Source organism: Osmerus eperlanus, chromosome 17 (assembly GCF_963692335.1).
Source record: "Osmerus eperlanus chromosome 17, fOsmEpe2.1, whole genome shotgun sequence".
NCBI classification, from domain to species: domain Eukaryota; kingdom Metazoa; phylum Chordata; class Actinopteri; order Osmeriformes; family Osmeridae; genus Osmerus; species Osmerus eperlanus.
The window spans coordinates 1,817,066-1,842,857 of NC_085034.1; the positions used below are offsets into that span (position 1 = coordinate 1,817,066).

Genomic DNA, 25,792 nt, shown 5'->3' on the forward strand with positions numbered 1-25,792 from the left:
TATAACCTTATTTATGCTCCTCACATAAAAGATGTCCCCCTCCCCAATCTGGATCCTGATCAATTCCTCCTTGTTCCTGTCATCCACACACAAGCATCAGAAGCCTGTCCCCTCGTTAAAAAGGCATCGCGTCATTTCCTCCCCCTGCCGTGTCTTTAATCAGGGTTCTGGTGTCACCAGCCTCTTCAGGGTGAACTGACAGGGCTGGCAGCGCACGCCGAGAACCCTGATGCTAGGGGGTGGCATTTCAAAGGACCTGGGACTGTCACAGGGACATACGCACACACTAACCCACACACGAACACCACAAACATCTCAAACTAAGACCTGTGCTTGCCTAGCCCCTCTTCCATCTCAGGGCCTCCTGCTGTGGTAATGTGTTCTGGATGTTTGTGCGTCAGTCACTTGGTGAGTCATTCACATGTATATGAAAGCATGTTAGACCCACTTGGAGAGTGAATATTAATGGAGAGAAAGAAAGGAGGCGATAGAGTGTGTGTGTGTGTGTGTGTGTGTTCACCTGGAGTGGGCCCCCAGGCCAGCCTATAGCCAGTGGCTCCAGGGACTGAGTTCCAGGAGATGACAGCGCTGTTGGTGTTTACTCCTGTAGCTTTCAGAGTCTGAACGGCACTGCTCTCCACTAGAGAGGGGAGAGAGACATTGAACAGCACTGCTCTCCACTAGAGAGGGGAGAGAGACATTGAACAGCACTGCTCTCCACTAGAGAGGGGAGAGAGACCTTAGAGCAGTTAGAAGGGTTCAGTAGACTAGACTAGAGTAGTTAGAAGGGTTTAGTAGAGGACTAACTTACGTGTCTTGGCCCTGGTCGAGGTGATGGGACCCTCGATGTCTACGAAGATGGGGTTGATGGTGATGACGTACTCCTTCCCAGCATGGAGGCCCTGGATCATGTAGAAGTTAAACGTCTCCCCAAGGTTGACGTTTTCAATATGGCCGTCTGCGGATGTCAGACACACAGACGTTGACCTGACCGGTAAATGCAGTTTAATTGAATACACCACCTCATGAAAGAGTGTTGTTCATCAACGGTTTGTTTACAGGGTATGAGTTGCGTTCACAAGCTCGGGTTAGAAGTGACTGGAACAGGGGTTCCCCCTGGTGGCCCGCTGGGTAAAGTGCGTCCCTCTTGTGTTGAGGCCTTGCCGCAGGGGCCTGGGTTCGATCCCAGCCCAGGCTGTACCTGTATGTCACCCCCCCTCCTCTCTCCCCTGACTATCCTGACTGTCACTATCTAACCGAGCAGAAAGGAGGAGGAGGGTTCAATACCTGAGGAGGAGCAGGTTAGGGTTATCTCTGACTGTCAGTATCTAACAGACGAGGTGGAGGAGGAGGTGGAGGTGAGGTGGAGAAGGTGGGGGAGGTGGGGGAGGGGGAGGAGGTGGAGGAGGGGGAGGAGGTGGAGGAGATGGAGGAGGGTTCAGTACCTGAGGAGGACCAGGTTAGCCGGTACCCCGATGCTCCAGTCACAGACGGCCACCGGGCCTGCACTGTGTCTGTGGTGGCATTCTGCACCAGCAGCTGCTGCACCGGAACCAGCTGCACTGTACACACACACACACACACACACACACACACACACACACAGACATGTGTACACCATGTGTACACATACACACACACACACACAGACGTGTATATGTAGACACACACACACACAGACATGTGTATACATACACACACACACACACACACGTATATGTGTACACACACACACAGACACACACAGACATGTGTACACACACACACACACACGTGTATATGGAATTAAATCAGTGACATCATGTTTAGAATTGTTAAATGTTTCTGAAGTTAAGATTTTTCTTAACTTTCTTTCAGAAAGGTTATACCGACATCTAGTGGTCAACACTGATAACTACAGTTTTTGAGTTCAAGAAGAAAACACACTGGTCTTCTAAACCTTCTGGAGTATGACCCTGTCATCATCTAGTAAACCATTTCAGAATGAGTCCAGATACTGGAGCAGGGCTTACGTGTTTTCCCGACGACAGACACCGGCTGGCTGGGCCCCTGTGGGTACACAGCGTAGATGCTGATGGTGTATTTCTTATTCTCGTCCAAGCTGTCGATCACGTGGGTAGAGACGTCTCCAGGAAGCAGCTGGTCATAGGTCAGTCCTGGTCTGTCGGCTGTGGAGAACACACAACCACACAACAACCACACAACAACCACACAACAGACATACAACAGACACACAACAGACACACAAAAGTCACACAACCATACACCGTTATATTCTGCTCTGCATCAGGATCACCAGACTTGTTTTGAGGTCAAAGTTATCCGCTCTGTGTTTGTTACAATGTGTGTGTGTGTTACAGTGTGTGTATGTGTGTGTGGTCCGGCGAGTGAGCAAGCTAGGGATGGGTCTGTCACTGATCGTGTCACGATATCTCAGGAGTTTGAGCCGGGCCTACTTCTGGGAATGAAGATCTTGTATCCGTGGAGCTTCCCTAAGGGTTGGGTCCATCCCAGACGGAGAGAGAACAGGCCTTCCTCGATGACGCGGAAGTTAGTAACCTGAGGCACAGGAGCTGACAGGGAAGGAGAGGGGACATGTTCATCAGACCTGCTGTGCTGTGTGTATCGCCTGCATGTTTATGTGTGTGCATGGAGTGTGTGTGTGTGTGTGTGTGTGTGTGTGCGTGTGTATGTGTGTGTGCGTGTGCGTGCGTGTGTGTGTGTGTGTGTGTGTGTGTGTGTGTGCGTGTGTGTGTGTGACCCACTGGTCTCAGTGATGGTGGAGGCAGAGTCTCCGATGCGTCCAGGGTAGATGGCGTAGACTGAGAGAAAATACTCTGTACTGGGACTCAGATCTGTCACCATGGCTGTCCTCACATCCCCCTTCAGATTGATCTGACACACACACACACACACACAAGAAGAGAGGGAAGAGCAATGTGCATCAGACTGCTTCACAAGGTCAAATTAATATTGGTAGCAAATTCTGTCGCTGAGCAAGCATACCTTTTTATCAAGGCTCTACACACACACACACACACACTCACACACACTCACACACTCTCACACACACACACACACAGAGTGTCTTAGCAGGATTGCTCTCCACATCTCAATCCTGGAGCACCCTACAGGGCTGAGTGCAGTCTCAGGATCCAGGACCATCTGGTCCTCGGCCCAATTTCCTGTCAGCAGCACCCCCCACTTCCTCTCTCTCCTCACCCTCCCCTGTACACTTCCTCCATCACCTCCCCCTCCTTTCCTCTCCTCCCCTCTCCCACCTCCTCCCCTCCCCTCCTCACGCCTCCCCACGCCTCCCCTCCTCTTCACCTCCCTCCTCCCCTCTCCTCTCTTCTCTTCTCTTCTCTTCTCTTCTCTTCTCTTCTCCTCCCCTCCCCTCCCCTCCCCTCCCCTCCCCTCTCCTCTCCTCTCCTCTCCTCTCTCCCCACCCCTCCTCTTCACCTCTCCCATCCCCTCCCCTCCCCTCTCCTCACCTGTGTCTGCTGGGCGTCCAGCAGCGCTCCCTTGGGGCTGCGGGGCGTGACCAGGAGGCGGTACCCTGTCACGTCCCCAGTGGCCTGGCTCCAGGTCAGCCTAAGGGAGCTGAAGGCCAGCTCACTGACCTGGAGGTCCCTGGGGCCCAACACACGCTCCTCCACTGGAGGGGGAGGGAAGGAGGAGAGAGGGAGGAGGGAGCAGGGAGGGAGGAGAGAGTGAGGGAGAGAGGGAGGGAGCAGGGAGGAGAGAAGGAGGGAGCAGGGAGGGAGGGAGGGAGGGAGGGAGGGAGGGAGGGAGGGAGGGAGGGAGGGAGGGAGGGAGGGAGGGAGGGAGGGAGGGAGGGAGGGAGGGAGGAGGGAGCAGGGAGGGTAGAGAGAGGGAGGGAGCAGGGAGGAGAGAGGGAGGGAGGGGAGGGAGGAGGGACCAGGGAGGGAGGAGAGAGGGAGGGAGGAGAGAGGGAGGAGAGAGTGAGGGAGGAGAGAGTGAGGGAGGGAGGGAGCAGGGAGGAGAGAAGGAGGGAGGGAGGAGCCAGAGAACGTGGTGGAGATGGTCGATGGAGGAGCCAAAACAAAGAAGAGAAATTAAAAACAAACAAAAGTAAAACGAGCGCGTGCATCATCTCCACGACGACGGCTCAGATAAGAAGTAGCAGGCCACAGCTGGAACATCCTCTCACCGGGCGGTGCGTGTTTGGCGGGGCGCGGCGGTTCGGAGGCGGTCACACACACCCTCCGGGACAGCCTGGGGAGAAGGCCGTCCAGCAGAGAGAAGTCGGCGCCTAGCAACAGGTGCTCCTCCTGGGGTTGGCTCACCACCCTGCTCAGCTCTGATTCGTCAGCTCCTCTCACCCCTGGGAGGGGCGTAGAAATAGAGAGAGGAGGGGAAGGAAGCTGTTCTATTATTCATGTCTTCACCCTCTTCACTCCCTGGGGAGGGATGACAGGGTGACACTTTGAAACTCAGCACCCACATTTTCGATCGAGGTACTTTTACAGACAATGTCGAATTTCATGTCATTTGACTTGCTGTGGAATTGCTGAAAATGTGCCCTCATGATCCTTTGGTCCATTCTGTCCTATCTTGTCTGTATAGATCTATTGCTGGTTTGTATTGACCCATCATGGCTGCGATTTGTCATGACTGGACATGCATATCGATGAGAAGAAGTGATTCAGCTCGACCTGTGTCCTGATCAGCAGCATGGCCTGTTAACCATCGCCGCTAGCAACGGCTGTCACGGGGACCTGACTTATTGAGCTTGTGTAATGAGTAAAGATGAAAGCTACAGTATCTTCTACAGGATATCTCTCACACACACACAGAAGAGGAAAGACTGGCGTGCCCCACACTCTGCACTGGTGTGGGGCAATGGAACAGGCATGACTGTGTGTGTGTGTGTGTGTGTGTCAGGTCATGAGTGCATACATCATACACACTCGTACTTGGGTGCATGTCTGTGTGTGTGTTTCCCTGCATGTAGAGAGGGCTGGTCGTGCTTGTCAGCGAGGGCTGGCTGATCAGATTTATGAGCGCCCTGTCTGGGGTGATGGAGCACAGGACCAGGGCGCTCAGTCAGAGGGGGGAGAGGGGAGGGGGGAACCTGAGAAAAAATCACTGCAATTAGCGTTCCATCGCTAATGAGCTGTAATTATTACACTGCTCCTGGCTGAGTGTGTGGAAATGTGTGTGTGTGGATACAGAATTCATGGACACACTCCACCCAAGGTGTAAGCTTGCTGCATTTTATGTATGCAAAATGCAGTATCAGCCCTGCATGGGAAACACACATTATCCAGCTCTCTCTTTCACTCTCTCTCCCTCTTTCTGTCTCCCCCAGCCCCCCACCCCCCCACCCCCTCTCCTCTCACCAACACATGCACGCACACACACACAGAATGTATTCAATGAATATAACATTTATTTCCAACTGCAAACACTGCAGATAAGCCAGATACAATCTCCTAGACTCTGTGGTAGAGATGGTTGGTTGAATATCTGATCACGGAAGCTACACAAACTCACCCACGGCATAAAGAGATATACCACTGTCTGTGACTGCCTTGGCTGGACCCTCCACCTGGTCGTCAGAGCGACCGTTGGTAATCAACACAGCAATCTGCAAATGAACAGGATAAATGTTTATGGTCACATGGTTTAGAATCCATCTCACACACATTCTGATACCTAGGAGGTTCCCACTGGTGAGCTTATATGATCAAACAGCAGGCCAAGTTTGTCTGAATATCTTGTATTCTGGCCAGCTGTAGAAATGATACGTATTCTGACGCACTGTCATGAATGACTGAACATTAATGACTGACTGAACAAACAAGACAGTGTTTGTCTCTTCAGTTGAGTTGAACTCGTCAGTTGAAACTGAGGTTCTCTCGGTGTGAAACGCCAGGACTCACACGGGAATGATAATTCATTCATTACGAAAAAAACACCTCGGTTCGTCCAAAGTTCAGTCGATGAGAGGAAGGGCAGAGCACATCCACAAGCAGGCCATGTGGGCAGCAGTGTGCGCAGTGCCTGCCAATAAGCTGAGAAATCCGATACATCAAGCCCATCCCTGTTTCTACTGCCCGCACCAACATCAGTTGTGCTAAGGCAGCATGACTCGTCAGGAGTTGGCTTGGAATGCGACTTACATTATACGTGTGTGTGTCTGTGTGTGAGAGTGTGTGTGTGTGTGTCTGTGTGTGAGAGTGTGTGTGTGTCTGTGTGTGAGAGTGTGTGTGTGTCTGTGTGTGAGAGTGTGTGTGAGTATGGATGTTCAATAGGAATGGTTAGTGCGTGTAGAGACACAGAGAGACTGTAATTCCACACCAACGTAACGAAGCTACATGTTCACCATGCGATCTAAAAATGCATAAGATAAGATGAGAGATAAGATACTCCTTTATTTGTCCCGCAGTGGGGAAATTGCAGTTCACTGTGATACCGCAAGACAGGCCAGAGTGGGTGTGGTCATACGAGCCCTGCGTACCTTGGGGGTGTGGTCTCGGGTGAGGGAGGGGCTGAACACATAGTCGACCAGGAACTGGAGGGCGTCGCCCGTCCTGCTGGCTCCGCCCTCATAGGGGAGGTCCTTCACAGCTTTGAGCACCTCCTCCAGAGTGCTGTAGTCGGTCAGAGCGATGCGCATCCTGAAGGACACATCAGGCGTGATCATCTCTGAGAGGAACTCCTCATTCAGTCACCTGTATCCTATACTATTAGCTCAGGTCCTGGCTTCCTCTGATTATGGGAAAGCATCTGTCTGTATGTTCTAGTTCAGTCAAGAATCAGTGGCGATGTTTCTCATGTCTGAATCAATTTTCTAGAGAGTTGACAATTGGAACTTTAAATCAATCAAGCAACCACTATTCGATGAACCGTTCCGTAGTGCCATCAATCATCCTCTCAATCAACCAATCACTGAGTCATCCAATCAGTGTTCCCACCAACCAACCACTCACCAATCAACCAACCAATCAACCACTTACTAATCAACAAATCAACCAATCAACCAATCCATGTTCCCCTGGTCACCTGGGGATGTCTCCGTACACAGTGACCCCGAAGCGGGCTCCCTGCTCCCCAACCGGGCCCTGGAAGGAGGACATGATGGTGGAGATGAAGTCCTTCACTCTGGAGAAGCTGGTCTCGCCCACGCTCCAAGACTCATCCAGCAGGAACACCAGGTCGACGGGTCCCGCTGTCCGGCAGGCTGGGGAACATTTTACATTACATTTACATTTAGTCATTTAGCAGACGCTCTTATCCAGAGCGACTTACAGTAAGTAAGACATTCTCCCCGAGGCAAGTAGGGTGAAGTGCCTTGCCCAAGGACACAACGTCATTTGACACGGCCGGGAATCAAACTGGCAACCTTCAGATTACTAGCCCAATTCCCTAACCGCTCAGCCACCTGACTCTCTCTCTCTCTCTCTATATATATATATATATAGTACATATACTGTATACACACTGGAATACACAGATATTAATGTATAGATATACATACACATATATATATATATACATATAAACATACATAGAGTACTGGAATACACACACACATAGACAAATATATGTGTGTGTGTAAAAATGATCCTTTGCTGTGTTGCTGTGCAATCTAACTCTTCATCTGGACAACTTTGCTTGGTTGTTTAATTGCACCTGTCTGTCCACCAGTTCTAATGAAAATACTTTGAGGAAATCAACCTGTCATGCCAACAGAACTGGGTCAAACCTCCGTTCTTGAGCCACTGGTGAACCCAAGACAATCGGTTCAGTTTCAGCCCACCACTAGATGGCAGTGTAACCCCATCAAACAGATCTGTGCCCCTTGGCAAGGCGGGCCTCAAACAGGCATCAGACCACATGATACTTCTGAATCTTTAATGGAAGACGAGGGAGACATTGAAACCATCAATATTCAGAGCACCATACCAATAAAACTTTAGTGCAGCGCAATGAGGGACGCTTAGAATAATAACATTAACAGGCAAAACTGAGGACAATGCTGGCGTCTGATAACACACACCACCTCACCTCAGAGCAAGGGCTCTCTGTCAGGACTCACACCTCTGAGAGAGCTGAAGCATGCTCTGAGTAACACACCCAAAAACACGCACAAAATACACACACACCTACCAGTACAGGCACACACACACACACACAACGGCACGGCACGGCAACAGCTTTACATTAACTAGTGAAGGGGAAGGCAGTCTGCAGTAGTAACATGTGCAGCTCGTGATGACTGTCGGTCTGATCAAAACACAGAGAGCAGAGAGAGAGAACTACCCTACTCCTGTTCCTCATAGCTTTCCTCTCCCTCCTATCCTTCCTCTCCTGTCTCATCCCCTCTTCTGTTGGCTGCTTTCCCAGAATGCAGTGTGTGTGTGTGGGGGGGGGCAGCATGTGTCTCCTGCTCTGAGCGACCGACCTGCTCTGAGCAGGCGTTTACACATCCCTGCATCTCCCTCCTACCAACACACATCCCTGCATCTCCCTCCTACCAACACACATCCCTGCATCTCCCTCCTACCAACACACATCCCTGCTAGACCCAGCCTGGGTCCAGCAACAGGACCAGGGAGTTTCTTTCATTATACACTTTAAGAAAACTCTTTTTAAATGGCAAATCTGTCCTGGTCGGAACACTGGCTCTGCCTAGTACGTCACAACATGGACTCTCTCTCGTGAGAAAAGTTTCACAGGAAACAGGAAGTGATTGGGTGATTCTTGCAAAGTTATCTTCCTGTGTGGAGCTTCATACTGTACAGCCACGTAACCAACCCAGAACATGAATCATCCTGCATTTCTATCTTCTGTGAAATGAGACTTCCATTTCCCTACAGAGACGAGATTTCAACATGTTGGACACATCAGAGGAAAAGCAGAGGGCAGTCAACTGTCAGCCAGATACAGACGCAGGTGGAAAATAAGATTGTCCAGAATGTTCTCTCTGTTTGGCAGGTGAAAGCCACACGCTGAGAGGAGAGACATGGAACATGATGCAGAGAACCAAAGGGAACGTGGAGAACACAGAGAACAGTTCTCTACCGAGGACTCAGTCCTCAACTGTCTAGTCTACAGGTTAGTAGTTCATGCTACCCTGGCAGTTGATGAAGACACACTGATTGTGATTAACGGAAGCACATGGGAGATCCCATTTGTTCCACAAACCATATTGAATGTTCAGACAGGCAGACAGGCAGACAGGCAGACAGGCAGACAGGCAGACAGACAGACAGGCAGACAGGCAGACAGACAGGCGGACGGACAGACAGACAGGCAGGCAGGCAGACAGGCAGGCAGGCAGGCAGGCAGGCAGGCAGGCAGAGTCCAGGAGGCTGACAGATGTGTAGATGAATGCGCTGACTCAGACTACCTTTGGGAAATCAGGTGGTGTCCTCTAACTGGTCTAGACAGGTGTGGAGCCAGAAGCTGCCTCCATGTGGACTTCATTCAGTCCAGGAGGACATGTCAGAGATGGACAGAGCACAGCAGGAGAGAGGGAGAGACAGTCGAAGAAGGAACGGAAAGAGGAGCAGGGAAGAGCAGAGGGAAAAGAGATGGAACACAGATCAAAGAGAAGAAGAGGAAGCCGGAGAGAAGAAGAAGAGCGATTGTAGAAGAAGAAGAGCGATTGTAGAAGAAGAAGAGCGATTGTAGAAGAAGAAGAGCGATTGTAGAAGAAGAAGAGCGATTGTAGAAGAAGAAGAGTGATTGTAGAAGAAGAAGAGCGATTGTAGAAGAAGAAGAGCGATTGTAGAAGTGGCGTGTCTGGAGGCCTGTACCTTCAACCTGAGCGGAGACTGTCCCTCTGGAGACTGACAGGGACAAGAGGACGACCCACACACAGGAGCCACTCATACTCCTCTCCTCCTCTCGTCCTCTCCTCACTTCCTGTGTCCTCCTCTCCTCTCGGCAGGTCTCTCTCTTCCCTGTGTCCTCTCCTCTCTGTAGGTCTCTCTCCTTCTCCCTGTGTCCTCTCCTCTCTGTAGGTCTCTCTCCTTCTCCCTGTGTCCTCCTCTCTGTAGATCTCTTTCCTGACTCCCCGTGTCCTCCTCTCTTCTGTAGGTCTCTCTTCTCCCTGTGTCCTCTCCTCTCTGTACGTCTCTCTCCTCCCTGTGTCCTCCTCTCCTCTCTGTAGGTCTCTCTCTTCCCTGTGTCCTCCTCTCCTCTCTGTAGGTCTCTCTCCTCACTTCCTGTGTCCTCTTCTCCTCTCTGTAGGTCTCTCTCCTCCCTGTGTCCTCCTCTCCTCTCTGTAGGTGTCTCTCCTCACTCCCTGTGTCCTCCTCTCCTCTCTGTAGGTATTTCTCCTCCCTGTGTCCTCCTCTCCTCTCTGTAGGTGTCTCTCCTTCTCCCTGTGTCCTCCTCTCCTCTCTGTAGGTCTCTCTCCTTCTCCCTGTGTCCTCCTCTCTGTAGGTCTCTCTCCACACGGTTCAGCTCTGACTCTTCCGGTCTCTGATCTGAAAGCGAGCACAGATAGACATCAGAGAACAGCCGCATAATCATAATAATCACTACTTGCTATCTGCCTTGCCTGCTTCTTCCTTCAATGGACTCTTTTTAACTGACTGGGAAGGCAGAGATAAAAACAGAATGGGAGTTTCTCAGGGCTCCAACAAAGGGGCTAGGCCCAGAGGAACGGGTTATCATGATACAGTTGTATGCAGCACGCTGTGTTTCATCTGAACATCTAATAAAATCATTTAAATTGTGCAAGTTCGTGAACTGATGGCAAATTGGGTTTGTTTTAATATGCAGACACACACGCACACACACTGACTCTCTCTCTCTCTCACACACACATACTGACTCTCTCTCTCACACACACAAACACACTGACTCTCTCTCTCAAACACACACACACTGACGCACACACACTCTACATGAACTCAAGGTAGCCATGTTGATGATGAAGCCAGTTCTACACGCCAGTGCTTCACAGTGGTAAATCTTGGGAGTGTCACACAGCAGTGTATCACATTGGTAATGAATGATCACTCAGGCAGAGCTAGTGTGATCACCGCGGGGTACCTGCGGGTGCACGCATCCGTGAACGGCATTTTACAACCCAGGTGAGCGACCAATGTCGTTACCGTGAGAACGGGCTACAACGGGCTTGATAAAAAATAATTTAAAAATATTTTATAAAGCGGAGGAGGATGTTTACAGTTTCCCTCAGGGTGAAATACAAACTCTCTCTGTAGATATCGATACGTGAACCGCTCAGGGGGGAAACATGTGCGGGCCATGTTGGTCCTGATGTTTTGGAATGTCGGTATCTCCAGTCCTCGGGCCGAGACCCGGTCGGCCTGAACCTTGACCCCAGAGCAGAGCATCTTTCCTGGGGAGAGGATCAGACCTGCCCTCTTACCTCTGGGCTCCTCCACCCTCGATGTACGGGAACCAGATGTGATTCTGTACCAAGACAGATCAAGGACACCATAGTCAATTGCTTCCTGTGTGTGTGTCTGTGTGTGTGTGTATGTTTACCTTGAGTCTGGTCAGAAAACCGTGACGCCAAAGCGAATCTGTAATAACAGACACCATGCAAGTCCAATTTCAGTCCCCACCTGCTGTCTAGCGTGTGTGATGAGTGGCTGAGCGTGCTGCAGTGTGTGTGTCGTGTTTGGCCAGAGAAGCTTGACAGCTATAGCAAATCTTTTGCAACAGATGCCATGTGTGTCTAATTCTTATCTCCACTTGGTGTGTACAGCATGTTTATGCGAACACAGCATGTGTGTATGTGTGTGTGTGTGTGTGTGTGTGTGTATGCGTGTAATCCACAGTCTAATGGAGAGCCAGACACACCTCCGGTCTGCTGGGACGAGTTCTGAAATCTGCCTCTCTTTGTACTTAACTACATGACCTGCTCTCTTCTGAGGCCTGTCTCTGTTCCAGGAAGGAGGGATCTGTCTCCCAGGGGGAACTTAAGATTCCTCACAGCAATCAGGACTGAGAGGGGAGTCATTACATTCCAAGGAGTGTGGATGCTTTCCAATGGTAATGATTGTTTCCTTGGCATTCACACCTTCAGAAAGAGAGAAAAGTAGAGAGAGGGAGAGAGAGAGAGAAGTAGAAAGAGAGAGAGAGAGAGAGAGAGGGAGATGGAGAAGGAGAGGGAGAGGGAGAGGGAGAGGGAGAGGGAGAGAGAAAGAGAGAGAGACAGAGAGAGAGAGAGAGAGAGAGAGACAGAGAGAGAGAGAGAGAGGGGGGGGAGAGAGAGAGACAGAGAGAGAGAGAGAGAGAGAGAGAGAGAGAGAGAGAGAGAGAGAGAGAGAGAGAGAGAGAGAGAGAGAGAGAGAGAAAGAGAAAGAGAAAGAGAGAGAGAGAGAGAGAGAGAGAGAGAGAGAGAGAGGGGGAGAGAGACAGAGAGAGAGAGAGAGAGAGAGAGAGAGAGAGAGAGAGAGAGAGAGAGAGAGAGAGAGAGAGAGAGAGAGAGAGAGAGAGACAGAGAGAGAGCAGTTTGTCTGTGGTGATCAGTTTCTTCTCTCCATACAGTATATGTGGCGCCTCTGGGTTTATGTGAGTCTTGTGGCTCTAATGTGCATCTACAAAGGTAGAGAGAAAAACAATATCATGTCCAGTAAGATCTACACAGGAAGGAAGATCAATGGATGGTCTTTGAGAGTGTGTATTACGTGTATGACTGTTTGTGTGTGTGTGTGTGTGTGTCAACATATCAAAGCAGTATTTTCCAGCAGGTCTGCACTGACTCACACAACACCCAGCGAAGCTTCCTGACAGACACACACACACACACACACACACACACACACATACACACGCACACACACACACAGACACACACACAGCACTGTCCTCATCCCCAGACACACCGTTCAGTTTGATCTCTTCGTTCATCACTCGTTCTGGGTCGGCCGCAATCACCGCTATAAGGAGTCAGGTGGCTGAGCGGTTAGGGAATTGGGCTGGTAATCAGAAGGTTTCTGGTTCGATGCCAAATTACGTTGTGTTCTTGGGCAAGGCACTTCACCCTACTTGCCTCGGGGAATGTCCCTGTACTTACTGTAAGTCTCTCTGGATAAGAGCGTCTGCTAAATGACTAAATGTCAATGCTATAACCTCAAACCAAAGCCCCAGCAACATTACATTCAACAGTCCCTGTTGTTACTTCCTCATTGTGGTTTGGCATCGTACCAGGAAAACTTCAGCATGGTTTAAACCCTGACATGTTTACCACCTCTTTACAACCTTTCAGACCAGCCAGCAGGCTGACAGACTGCTGGAGAGGCAGGGAGCCAACCGCTCTTCTCTCCTCCTTACACACACACACACACACACACACGCCTCTCTGGGTCGTGTCTCTGCCTGCAGCCTTGCTGCCGTGGAAACGGCCGTCTGATGTCACCGGCCGGCAGGCTACAGTACGCGCCGCAGGAAGCTGAGTTGCTACAGGATCTTACAACAGGCTCTTCTTCTTCTGTTAAGTTGATTCTTGCATCTTGCAACTTCTGGGCGTGTACTCTGGATAATACTGTATGTGTGTGATGCCAGGAACTTCTGCTGAGGTCATGGAAACAATCACCAGTCACGTGTCTCCCCAGGAGCTTGTTTACACGCCTGATAAAGCCATCCAGGTGCCTCCAGCGTTGGGTCAGGGAGGCCATTATCAGGCCACAGCAGGCCTCGCTCTGACGACGCAGAGAGTCTCTCTGCTAAGTCATCACTAACACACTCAGGCCTTTAGTGAGCCTCACCAGCAACACCGCCACAAAGCAATCTCCAGTACAGCTTCACCTGGGCCTAGGGAGCGGGCATTGTGTCTGAGGCCTTGTTAGTGTACAGCAGCTCTGAGGGGATTAATACAAGAAAAAGACCCAAATGGAGTCCCTCTCTCCAACATTCAGTCTCTCTCTCTCTCTCTCTCTCTCTCTCTCTCTCTCTCTCTCTCTCTCTCTCTCTCTCTCTCTCTCTCTCTCTCTCTCTCTCTCTCTCTCTCTCTCTCTCTCTCTCTCTCTCTCTCTCTCTCTCTCTCTCTCTCTCTCTCTCTCTCTCCTCCCCCCCCTCCCTCCCTCCCTCCCTCCCTCCCTCCCTCCCTCCCTCTCTCTCTCTCTCTCTCTCTCTCTCTCTCTCTCTCTCTCTCTCTCTCTCTCTCTCTCTCTCTCTCTCTCTCTCTCTCTCTCTCTCTCTCTCTTCCTCCCTCTCTCCTTCTCTCCCTCACACTCTCTTGCTCCCTCTCTCTCTCCCTATGTCTCTCTCTCTCCTGTGTGCTGCATGCCCTACAAGTCTGTCTGCATGTCAGCTTTTTCTACATAATGGCATTTTCCACTTCACAGAGGATTATCCCGTAGGTGTGAAATTGGGAGCAGTGAAAAGGCACACAGACGTTCTATGGGTCGGTGAGGAGACCAACACACACACGCACACGCATACATGCACATGCACACACACACACACACAACTAATGCCCAGATATTAGTGTGCATCAATCCCCAATACTTAGCATCTTATACAGACAAGCCCTCACGTGGATGATTCTTGATGTACTAATTGAATCTTTTCATGGCTCATTTCTCACAAACAATGGTGGCCTATTTAACACAACGCCGTGTGGATGTGGCACATGCAGGACTGCATGTCTTTCAGGGTTGGTTAGAGTACTCTCTCTCTCATTGTTTATGAAGCCACAGAAGCGTCACATATTCCCTGAATCGCTGCCATTGTGAAAGTAGGAGGTCATCTTGCTAATGTTGACTGGATACTTCCATGTTTTCAGAAGGCAATCAAGCTCTCTCTCTCTCTCTCTCTCTCTCTCTCTCTCTCTCTCTATCTATCTCTCTCTCTCTATCTCTCTCTCTCTATCTCTCTCTCTCTCTCTCTCCCTCCCCTAAAAAACGAATTGAGTGGAACAGCGCGTTCAAAACAAAAATGTCTGCAGTTTGTTCCTTCCCTTCTCACCTGAAGATGCAGCAAGCACCAACAGGAGTTACATCCAGCGGTCCTGGATCTCACTACTTTGCAGGAGAAACTAAAGCCTGTTTGCCAGTCAGAAGCCTTGGCCCTGGTCCAACCTGTTAGCAGAACAGCTTGGCTGAGACTACGAGTAGACTCAACAGCCACTGGATCCATAAAAATAGAAAGTCCTGTTTTAGGGTGTTAGGTTTAAGAGCTAAGAGAGACAGTTAGAATAACGGGCCTGATGAATCGCTGCTGAAAGGGCCAGCTCTTACTTACCTCTCCAGGAACAAGACACACCATCTCACTATAAATCCAGGTAAGGGTTAGTCTCTAAGGGTTGCCAGACTGGGTTAACCACTTTTCTGGAAAAAGTTGAGAAGAGTTCCGCGTTTGTAGGAGAAAGTCCAGGTTGGTGCCGTATTCCTGAGGCTGAGGCTCTGCTTGAGTAAAAACGTCTGAACTTCTGGTGAATCCAATTATGTGAATGTGTGTGAATTGTGTGTGAATGAGTGAGACACACACCTTCCACATACTCCACTGTAACAGACGAGTTTCAAGGTGTGTGTGCAGCTGCTTCAACCTGCTGAATCCCAGAGAGAGAGGGAGAGAGAGAGAGAGAGAGGGGGGGGGAGAGAAAGGGGGAGAGAGAGGGGGGGAGAGCTGAGTGCGGTGAAGGTGAAGCCAAAAAAGAAAAAAGAAAGCAAGGAAAAAAGAAAAGTGTGATTCATCTGTTCTTTGACCCGAGGATTCCTGGTTGTGTGTGCAGGCAATGCTGTCTCCTTCACATCCAGACAGTCAGGACAGCAGCTTACGGCAAAACAAGCAGGGTAAAGATGAGGTGAATATCCTTCAGTCAAATACCTGAATAAATCTGATGAAAAAAGAACAAAGCTGGAATCTTCAATAGGGACATATTTATGGATTACAAACCAGTCAGGATTCGAAGTGAAGTTGACTTGGCAGCGTGCATGTGTGTGTATGTGTGTGTGTGTGTGTGTGTGGCAAGTCAAATGCCTGCAACATAACAAATACACTTACTGCATATACATATATATATACACGTATTTCCTACACACAGATCCCAGCACCTGAGAGATCAGGGAAAGCTGCGCCCCATCAAACTTAGCACTGTGTGAGGGCCTGTTCCTGGGTCTAGCACGCTGTGTGAGGGCCTATGTTCCTGGGTCTAGCACGCTGTGTGAGGGCCTATGTTCCTGGTCTAGCACGCTGTGTGAGGGCCTATGTTCCTGGGTCTAGCACGCTGTGAGAGGGCCTATGTTCCTGGGTCTAGCACGCTGTGAGAGGGCCTATGTTCCTGGGTCTAGCACGCTGTGAGAGGGCCTATGTTCCTGGGTCTAGCACGCTGTGAGAGGGCCTATGTTCCTGGGTCTAGCACGCTGTGAGAGGGCCTATGTTCCTAGGTCTAGTACGCTGTGAGAGGGCCTATGTTCCTGGGTCTAGCACGCTGTGTGAGGGCCTATGTTCCTGGGTCTAGCACGCTGTGATAGGGCCTCTGTTTTATGACGGACCTGAGGAATGTCTTTGGGGTCGTATCAACAGCTGTCAGTTATGTCTCTCTGTAACTCGATACTCTCTGTTGACACACCACAGAACCTTCTGTCTCTCACAAACACAATCACCCACTCACACACACACACGCACACACACACACACTCACTCACTCACTCACACACACATGCACACACACACACAGCAATACTAGAATGCCTATACTTAAGTAGCTTCAGGTTACATAACTTCTGGTCCATGCAAACTCGATCAGACAACGATCACCAAGACACAGACCAGAGAACGACAAGAAACGTCCACAAAACCACTGCCAGATGTTGGAGGGGTTGGGAAAGTCCACCCTTCACAAACACCTGGGGAATCCTGTGGAGGACTATGCTTGCATGCAGGGGAGACCTCCAGCCTCACACTACGGCCATCTTGGTTGTAGTTTTGTGGCCGCACTGCTGCCAGGCGCTGGGCTGTGAGGACGTGGGACATGCAGAGGGTCTGGGGTTCATTTAGTCATTTTACATTTAGTCATTTAGCAGACGCTCTTATCCAGAGCCACTTACTGTAAGTACAGGGACATTCCCCCAAGGCAAGTAGGGTGAAGTGCCTTGCCCAAGGACACAACTTCATTTTTGCACGGCCGGGAATCGAACTGGCAACCTTCAAATTACTAGCCCGATTCTCTAACCGCTCAACCACCGGACTCCCTTACACAGAGTTTTAATGACCTTCACCACAGAATCAACATGAATACATAAACTAAGTCGAAGCTGGCTCAGCAGGTGGAACATCTGTGTGTGTGTGTTTGTGTGTGTGCGTGTGTGTGTGTCTGTGTGTGCGTGCGTGTGTGCGTGTGTTTCTAGCAGCACATCTCTAGTGACTCAAGCAGTCAGATTTTGTTGTGATTTACTGTTGTTTTACAGGCAGTAGAATGTTGTGCATCTCTGGGAGCAGGCAGGGGTGTAGCGTCCTTGCAGCTTGGTCTAGTGACCTTCTGACACCCCCTGTGTCTGACCTTTGACCCTTGGGAGGTCCTTTAAGCTGAGCACTGTAGCTACAGGGAGCCAGGAGGGTCATAAACCCTTAATGCTTGAGGGTCCCGGAATATGAGAACACCACAGGAATAAAGACAAAAAGGAAGTGTGTGTGTGTGTGTGTCTGTGAGAGTGTGTGTTTGCCTGTGAGAGTGTGTGTGTGTGTGTGTGAGATTATGATTCTCGTTTAAAGCCCGTTTAAATGTGGAGTGCAATTACAGAATGTGTAAACGACCTCACCAGAGCAGGTTGTACAAGATGGGGTGAAGCCAGCGCTCCTTCTCACTCAGGTGATACCAGGATCCTTTCTCTCAGGCCTCAGATAATTACACTGCTCGCCACCAGGTTCCTGCCCAATCATCAGTTGTGGCTTGAAAATGAGCTTTGATTAAATTCATGCTGGAGGCGAAGAGAGAGACAATCATGTAGACGGAGGGCCTAGCTGCCAGTCAGGCTGTGGAGAAGGACCAACAAGAGCGGGTATATTATCCAAGCTAAAGAGATGTGAGCATGTGTGTATGTGTGTGTGTGTGTGCGAGTACATGAAGTAATGAGAGTGAGTTCCCAAAAAATGATCAAGTACAGTCATGTGCATCTGCGAATGTATGTGTGTGTGTGAGTGTTTGTATGCATGTGTGCTTGTGTGTACATAAAGTAATGAGAGTTCACAAAAATGATCATGTACAGTCATGTGCACATGCTTATGTGTGTGTGTGTGTGTGTGTGTGTTGGCCAGAAGGAGGATGGTCTGTCATGAATGAGGAATGTTCCAGGTTGAACCACACATCTGACTGTGCTGTAAAAGCATCAGGACGATCATGGGTAATTGCACCTTTGCTACGATGGCTTGTTTTTACAGGCAATTTGGTATCGACCCTCTCACTCTCTCAGATTTTTTTCATCTTCCCTCGCTTTCTCCTTCACTATCTCCGTCCCCCCTCTCCTACCTTCCCTCCCTCCCATCCTCCTCACAAGTTCACTCCCTTGACCCTCAAGCCTGGACCACGATCATCCACACACAGCTTCAGCCACCCTGAGGCACTGTTGCCTGGAAGCCGACATTCTGTGGGTTCGAACGCAGCCACTCTGCACGCAAATCAGTAACACAACCAAACAGAGAGTGTTGGAAAAGAAACACCCATTAATATTCTGTTAGGAACACCCTACGCTTTCTACACTCAATCCCCCAAGCACCCTCACACAAAAGATGTAATTTGTTGGAATATGGATTTAATGTTATTCTGAAATCTTAATTTTTCTTCTCTCTCCAACGTTTTTTTGTGCTTCGCCGCCTCCGTTGGAACAGTTATGAATCAAACATTACATTTTGCCGCCAGTTATATCGGCTCCCTATTTAATTGCACTATTTCTCATACGGTGCTTTAATTATGTAAAGTTGAAGTTTTTTTGAAGTGGCTGAAACTTATGCAACATAATTTATTACACACTATTTAATTTTAATTGGCAAGACTTGACTAATCTGATAGCAGTAGTTTAGGGTCCATGAGGGAACATGAGACCACTATGTATTTTGTGGAATATTTAAAATATAATTGAACCTTGAACCTTATTTCATGTATAAGAATTTCCAATTAGTCTATAATACATTTTTACATGTTATTTGTTAAGGAGGGGATTTTTTTCAAAAGCAGAATTCTACAAACAGTGCATAATGTGATACTATTTACTTGTGTTACTACTTAACTAGCAACTATGTTGCTAGTTAAGTTGGATACTATTGGAAAATAGTATAATTTGTAAAAGACAAAGGTTGGACATGTTGTAAAGGACCCAAGGAGCCAAGGTGATCAAGGACTACAGTATATCGTTATGTTTTAACAGAATGACTACAATATATTGTTGTTATGTTTTAACACAATGACAACAAATAAAATAGTGAAAGACAAAAGTCAGAATGGTTAAAGAGGCTGCTCTGAGAACACAGGAGGTCATGGTAAGGAATGCTGTTTTCCTCTGTTACTACGACAGCTCATGTCTCAGGACGGAAAGGAGAGCTCGACTGATACAAAAGACGTGTTGACTGTGAAGAACTTGTTCAGGGCCGGCTGGCACTCAGGGAGAGTTGGTGTGTTTGTCTGAGGCGGTTGACATGTGTGATTGGTAGAAGTGAGTCTGAGCAGTGATGGCCGTAAACCTGTTGTGTCCTTCCACTGGCTCAGAAACAGGATATCCTGTACATGCAACCAATACACACACTTGACAGTACGCATTGGGGGAAAACATATTACGGTGCGTTTACACTGCAGCGACGCGATGCGAGCGACAACATGTTTTCCATTCATTTTCAATGGAGCCAGGCGAATCGCTTGCGTGGTGCATTGTGGGTAGCGACGCGACGCGATCGAGTTGAGATTTTCTCAACTTTATGCAAATGAGGAGCGATTTTCGCTAGCGATGGCCAATGGCAGTGTTTTCTTGTTTCTCGTAACATAGCAACCATGGTAAACATTTCTAGCTTTCAGTTTTTAAGATGGAGGAGAAACTAATCGCCTGTGTGGCTGCATATCCAGTCCTGTACGATACGTCTCTGTATTTGTACAAAGACATTAATAAAAAGAATGAGGCCAGGCGCAGGTTTGCCGACGTTGTCGGTGCTCCTGGTGTTTTTTTTGTACTTTGTACTCTCGAACAAAGTTACATTCCAGGGAGTTCCAGCCGGGCTACTACTATAAACCCGGCTGGAACTCCCTGGTCGTATCGACAGATTAGCAGAGACTTTGAGTACTATAATAAAACGTTTTTACACATGTCAACATGTATGTCTATTAAACAGTTTTGTATTTTGTATACAAGTTGTATTTTGATCGATGTTGCGAGTACGTAAACCCAAGTCTGCACACTTGGCCATGACAACTACAACAGTGACTTTAGAGAACTACAATTCTACATTAATCTGTTTGATACGCCCCCGCGCGTGGTGAACTGTGGGAAGGCGAGCGATGGCAAGCGATTCGCGTCGCTGCAGTGTAAACGCACTGTTAGAGTGCATCAGACTTTAGAGGGAGTTTTTTTGGTTTCATCGAACGGGGTTACCCAAGCCCAAGCCAACCTCCGTTTTCCAACAGGACTGAAGTGACTGAGAGAAGCTGAGACGTCTGTGAGGACCGGGGAGGTTCTTCTGAGGTCAACGTCAGTTAGAGATGAAGACCCAGCCGTCTGGGGTAGGAGCGCTGAAGAACAAGCCCAAAGCTAAACTGTCAACACATCAATCAATCAAGAGGGTGGGAGGGAGTAAGGGGGTGTCTGATGTGTGTATGAGTACAGAGTCTTTGAAAGGCCCCTTGATGGAAAACATATAATCACCACCAGTAACACACTCCACTACATTACAGGAATGCAATCAACCACTTCTCCAAATGGCATGACCAAATACCCCCCTGTGGAACATCTTTCTGTCACTCACTCACTCACACACACACACACACAGACACACGCACGTGCATACCACACGCACGCATGCACTCAGCATCAGGCTAGTCTGAACTGTACCTCATGACTTATTAAACATCTGAGCCCTCTCCTGTTTTATAATGGGAAGAATGCAGCTGATCTCACACTCTGGCATCAGCTTCAGCAGCAGAGACACGAGCAGAGACATGTCTGTCCTCGCTCACACACTGTGGAAGAATCTACTGTAGCGAAGGGGTTCTCACTGACACACACACACAAACACACACACACGTGTTTTACACACAACCATGTATGCATGAACACATGCTGTAAATACAGGCAGGGCCTGGAAACGTGGAGACACTTCACTTAGAGATTCTCTCTCTCTCCTTTTTTCCTCTCTGTCTCTCCTCTCTGTCTCTCTCTCTCTCTCCCCCTCTCCCTCTCTCCCTCTCTCTGTCTCTCTCTCTCTCTCTCACACACACACTCACACACACACATACAGGTTCCAGGTCTAATTAGATAAAAATTAATCAGAGCTTGGTTGTCCGGTCCTGTGAGGTATTTCAAAGCAGGAACAGACGGAGTGTTCTGCCCAGTCTGAGCCTCCATTTCCTGCTGCTTCACCCTCATGACCCCTGTCAAGGCTGCTGCTGGAATCTTCAAAACACAGGCCTCCATTATCCTCCACTCTGAAAGGCTGTGATCTCATTGGCTCCTGTGTGCGCATCTTGGTCGGGGGCCTGAGACTGAGTCTGCCATCTGCTGAATGGCCACAGCTCCACCTCTCTCTAGAGGCTGGCTGCCGGGAAAACTGCCCAATAAAAAGAGGCGAATGCCCCTGTTTCCGGGGGCAGCGGGCTGGAAGTGTCTCTGAGGAAGGCACTCTAAAGGGATGAGTGGTGCGTAATGGCCGACCGTGCAGACGGGGAAGTGAAGGATGGAGGAAGAAGGAGAGGAAGAGAGGGAGCAGGATAATGACCACAATGAGATGGAAAGAGAGAGAGATAGAGAGGGAGAGAGGGAGGGAGGGAATAATGAGTACAAATACTACAAGGAAGGACAGGAAATGAAGTGAAAGAGCATGGATAAAGTGACAGAGCAAGATAGGCAGTGAGAAGGACGAGGTGATAGAAGGGACAGGAAGGAAGCCTAACAGTAACGTATTGAAGGACGTGAACAGACAGAAGATCAGGAGAGATAAAGGTCAGTTTGTACGGTAGAACCAAGACATAAATCCCTCAGCTAGTCTGGTTCACCATGACTCGTGAGAGAGAGAAAGAGAGAGAGAGAGAGAGAGAGAGAGAGGGAGAGAGAGAGAGAGAGAGAGAGAGAGGGAGAGAGAGAGAGAGAGAGAGGGAGAGAGAGAGGGAGAGAGACAAACAAACAAAAGAAAATATCACACCAGTGGGGTGAGGAGAGGATGCTGTGTTGAGATCAAGAGGTCAGAAGGTCAAGTGGGAAGGCCAGGGAGAAGAGGGAAGGTCAAAGGTGACATGCCTTAGATCGGGATACAGATAGGAACCACAACAGCTGGGAGGAAAACCTCTATAACACAGTCCCATGATCCCGCCATCAAAACGAGTTCACCCACACGTCAAACACCCTGGACGAATGACAAGTAAGATCGGAAGTGAGACGAACACATACACTTTCCAAATAAACATGCACTAAATTACGTCGCCTGCAAACTCTGGCTCCAGGCATTTCCAAACCAGTTCAGCCCAACCTGGAGGGGGCAGTATAGAGTCCCTGTGAGGCGCGTGGAGACATGTCTACACAAGAGCATCGCCTTGGGGACCCAGAGAAGAGAACAAAAGAGATGGAGGATGAGTCAGAAAGTTAAATAAGACATGACAGGGTGTCTATACAGGTGCGAATGGATGGATGTTTACACTGAATGGTTCAGCGTACCAGGGAAGCTCAAGTTTGTGACAGTATGTTTTCTGATAAAGTAACATGGGTTCAGTTAAAGTGTTGATTCCAGAAGTATTAATAACTGAAATGTCACAATATATATTCGGACTTCTACATACTGTAAGTAGTTAAGGTAATCTACGGAATACTTGAAGTAGTTTGTGAAGCAGCATTTGTAAACAAAATATCATGCCCTACTGTAAGTAGCCCTATCAAGGAGGTAGTGTGTGTGTGTGTGTGTGTGTTGGGGGGGTGTAGGGTGGGGGGCATTCACAGGCCATCTATCAGAAATCAAACACTACTGTAAAACTGCAGCAATCTTTATCGCAGCTTCACAGAAGATTTAGGCCCAACGACCAGATCTACTCAGCCATGTGTGGGTCTGGTGTGCATTAGAGTCTGTGAGCATGTTCCCCATTCCTCAGAGCAGTCATTCAGTAGCTTTCTTTATACTGTGCTGTCCAAACCCAAGAGATATACCAGAAAAACCATGACGATGCTAAAAAAAGAAAGATTTAACTGGAAACATGCTGAAGACTATTGTTTTGAAAGCTCCAGTTATGCAACCATCTCCTGTGTGGACAATATGTGTGTGTCTAAATATAAAATGTTTCTCTGAATGTGGTGTTAAGCAGCCAGGGCCAATCCAGCAGGGTGATTACACCATTAGAGCACAATTATTCAAGCTGAATCTTTAATTACCAGAGGCACAACACACATACAAGCAAGAGAGAGGGAGAGGAGAGGGAGAGAGGAAGAGAAGTGGGCAGAGACAAAGAAGAGAGGAACAGAAGGAGAAAGAGTGACAGCAGGGGAAAGAGAAACTGAGCAGGGAGAGCTCCTATCTGGAGGGTGAAGAGCAGGAGACACAGCATCTCTTAAAGAGCTCCTATCTGGAGGGTGAAGGTGGAGAGCAGGAGACACAGCATCTCTTAAAGAGCTCCTATCTGGAGGGTGAAGGTGGAGAGCAGGAGACACAGCATCTCTTAAAGAGCTCCTATCTGGAGGGTGAAGGTGGAGAGCAGGAGACACAGCATCTCTTAATTGGACAGAAACTTTATTTGAGGGAGTTGACAGGGAATTAATTTACGGCCAGGAGAACATGGTGATGAGCCAAGTGTTCGGATCGCTCTGTTCGTCTCAACCCCTCTCTCTCTCTCTCCCCCCCTCTCTCTCACTCTCTCCCCCTCTCTCTCTCTCTCCCTCTCTCTCCCCCTCCTCCTCTCTCTCACTCTCTCCCCCTCCCTCCCTCTCCCACGTAGGGTAGGCAACGGCAGGAGCAGCGCGGAGTGCCGTCGCCATGGTTACCGGCTGTCTGGCCGTAACCACGCTGCAGAGTTGATTTGGGCGTGTGTAACTGTGTGTGTGTGTAAAAGCTAAGATGAATGCGGTTCCAGTCTCATTATATCACTCCTGTGACCTGTACTTGCTGCCAAGAAAACACACAGCCTTTACTGTTTCCACAAAAGCTACATCAAAACACTGAGGTGACGTTTAGCCGAATGTCTATCTTGGGTTTGTGGTCAGACTGTGTGTTCTGCTGCTCTGAGAACAGCAGCAGTAGGATCAGTTAACTGGAGGTTCTGCGTTGAAGCTGTACTGCATTATGGCCAGTGTAACTCTCACACAAAAAAAACTACAATTCCCATGGTCCCTTAAACTGTCAACCAAAAGTTGATAGGTCAACCTTCTCAGGTCATCTTTCAAAAGTAATGTTCAAGTAAACAGACTTGTGACTTTTATCCAAGCAGACAGCTTGCAGATGAAGTACAAGCTGTTGGTGTCAGGGGCCGGAAGGTCACCCGTCGTTGATCCGGTGTCTGATGTTTGAGCCTCTCACCTTGACTACCGTTCTGTCACTGTCATTTCCTACGGATGGCAGAGCTGACCTTTGACCTTTTCGTATCTGAGAAAAAAGGCATGTCTCAGGAGAGCCTGAACACAGTTTTTTTATTGGTGCTTCTAGCTGTCGTGAACTGCTTGTCACGTAAAACTTTGTGGGTTTTCCAGTATCAGCGTGTGTGAGAGTTACAGTAAAGTTTTGTGTCAAGAATTTGCCTTGAGGGGGATTTAATCCGTATAAACCAGTTTTCCAAGCAAAGGTGTCTGTTTGTTACTGTGTCTGTTTGCATGAATGGGAGTGTGTGTGTGTCCAGACGTTACCGTGAAATGTATTTCCTCTCTAACAGATCGTTTCATAACCTATCTCTTCTCGTCTCACCAGATTATGTGACCTAGGACCAGGTAGAAATCTGTCAGAGTAGCTATAAAGATGCTCTCAGTGAAACCTGAGTCAGGCCTTTGAAGTGTCATGGCAGGTTATGAGGTCTTGTGATGACGATGTCCACCTGGTCATAAGCCTTCTGGCTTTACAAGGCCGTAGGGAGCGACTTGAGCGTACCTGACCTGGTCACAGAGGACAGCTCTGATTGGTCACTTTGATTTCTATTCATCTAAGCTGTTAGTTAAGGGTTTCTTTCGCAAGTGAGCAAAGAGCGTTTTTTCTCTCCCTCAGACACAATAAAGTGATAAAATATGATTTGATTTAACGTCTCCTCCGCCTTCACTTTTAAAATTTACGATCTTCTCCCACATATTTCTCCAAAACGGTTCCTTCAAGCTGTTCTACTCTGCTATGAAAAGTTCCCCTGTCTTTGGAGTTCTGCTGAGATGAAGGACTGCGGACATGTTTCTCTTTCAGCTCCTGGTGAAGGTTAGCGATGATAGAGAGCTTCTTACCAGCTGCTGGAAACAGGCTGCAAACGTGTTTGTAGTTAAAACTAACGGTGCAGCTCTGGGTGGAAGCTAGACAGGTAGAGTAGGACTGACAGACAGTCAGATACACTGACCGGCACTCAGACCACGTCAGCTACACAGAAAGAGCTCTGTGATCACAGACAGAGACATGATAGGAAGTGTGCGTATACTGAAGTCTGCACATGTCTTTGGGAGCAGTCTAGGGAGGGGGGGGGTGGTACAGTCTG

General features: G+C 48.9%; 1 protein-coding gene across 1 annotated transcript in view; it reads right to left on the reverse strand.

Moving 5' to 3' along the window:
• col7a1l (collagen type VII alpha 1-like) overlaps positions 1 to 15,245 on the reverse strand; it is a 52,946-nt gene extending 37,701 nt beyond the window's left edge. Inside the window, exons 1-14 of the mRNA XM_062482789.1 lie at positions 15,202 to 15,245; positions 10,370 to 10,466; positions 9,792 to 10,245; positions 7,033 to 7,210; positions 6,488 to 6,647; positions 5,521 to 5,614; positions 4,175 to 4,348; positions 3,495 to 3,658; positions 2,766 to 2,895; positions 2,457 to 2,573; positions 2,013 to 2,168; positions 1,446 to 1,562; positions 812 to 958; positions 521 to 640 (exon numbers count right to left, since the gene is read on the reverse strand). Of these exons, the coding sequence (XP_062338773.1) occupies positions 521 to 640; positions 812 to 958; positions 1,446 to 1,562; positions 2,013 to 2,168; positions 2,457 to 2,573; positions 2,766 to 2,895; positions 3,495 to 3,658; positions 4,175 to 4,348; positions 5,521 to 5,614; positions 6,488 to 6,647; positions 7,033 to 7,210; positions 9,792 to 9,867 (1,633 nt within the window). The 5' untranslated portion in view covers positions 9,868 to 10,245; positions 10,370 to 10,466; positions 15,202 to 15,245. The remainder of the gene's footprint in view (positions 1 to 520; positions 641 to 811; positions 959 to 1,445; positions 1,563 to 2,012; positions 2,169 to 2,456; positions 2,574 to 2,765; positions 2,896 to 3,494; positions 3,659 to 4,174; positions 4,349 to 5,520; positions 5,615 to 6,487; positions 6,648 to 7,032; positions 7,211 to 9,791; positions 10,246 to 10,369; positions 10,467 to 15,201) is intronic.
• Between the last annotated feature and the right edge of the window lie 10,547 nt (positions 15,246 to 25,792).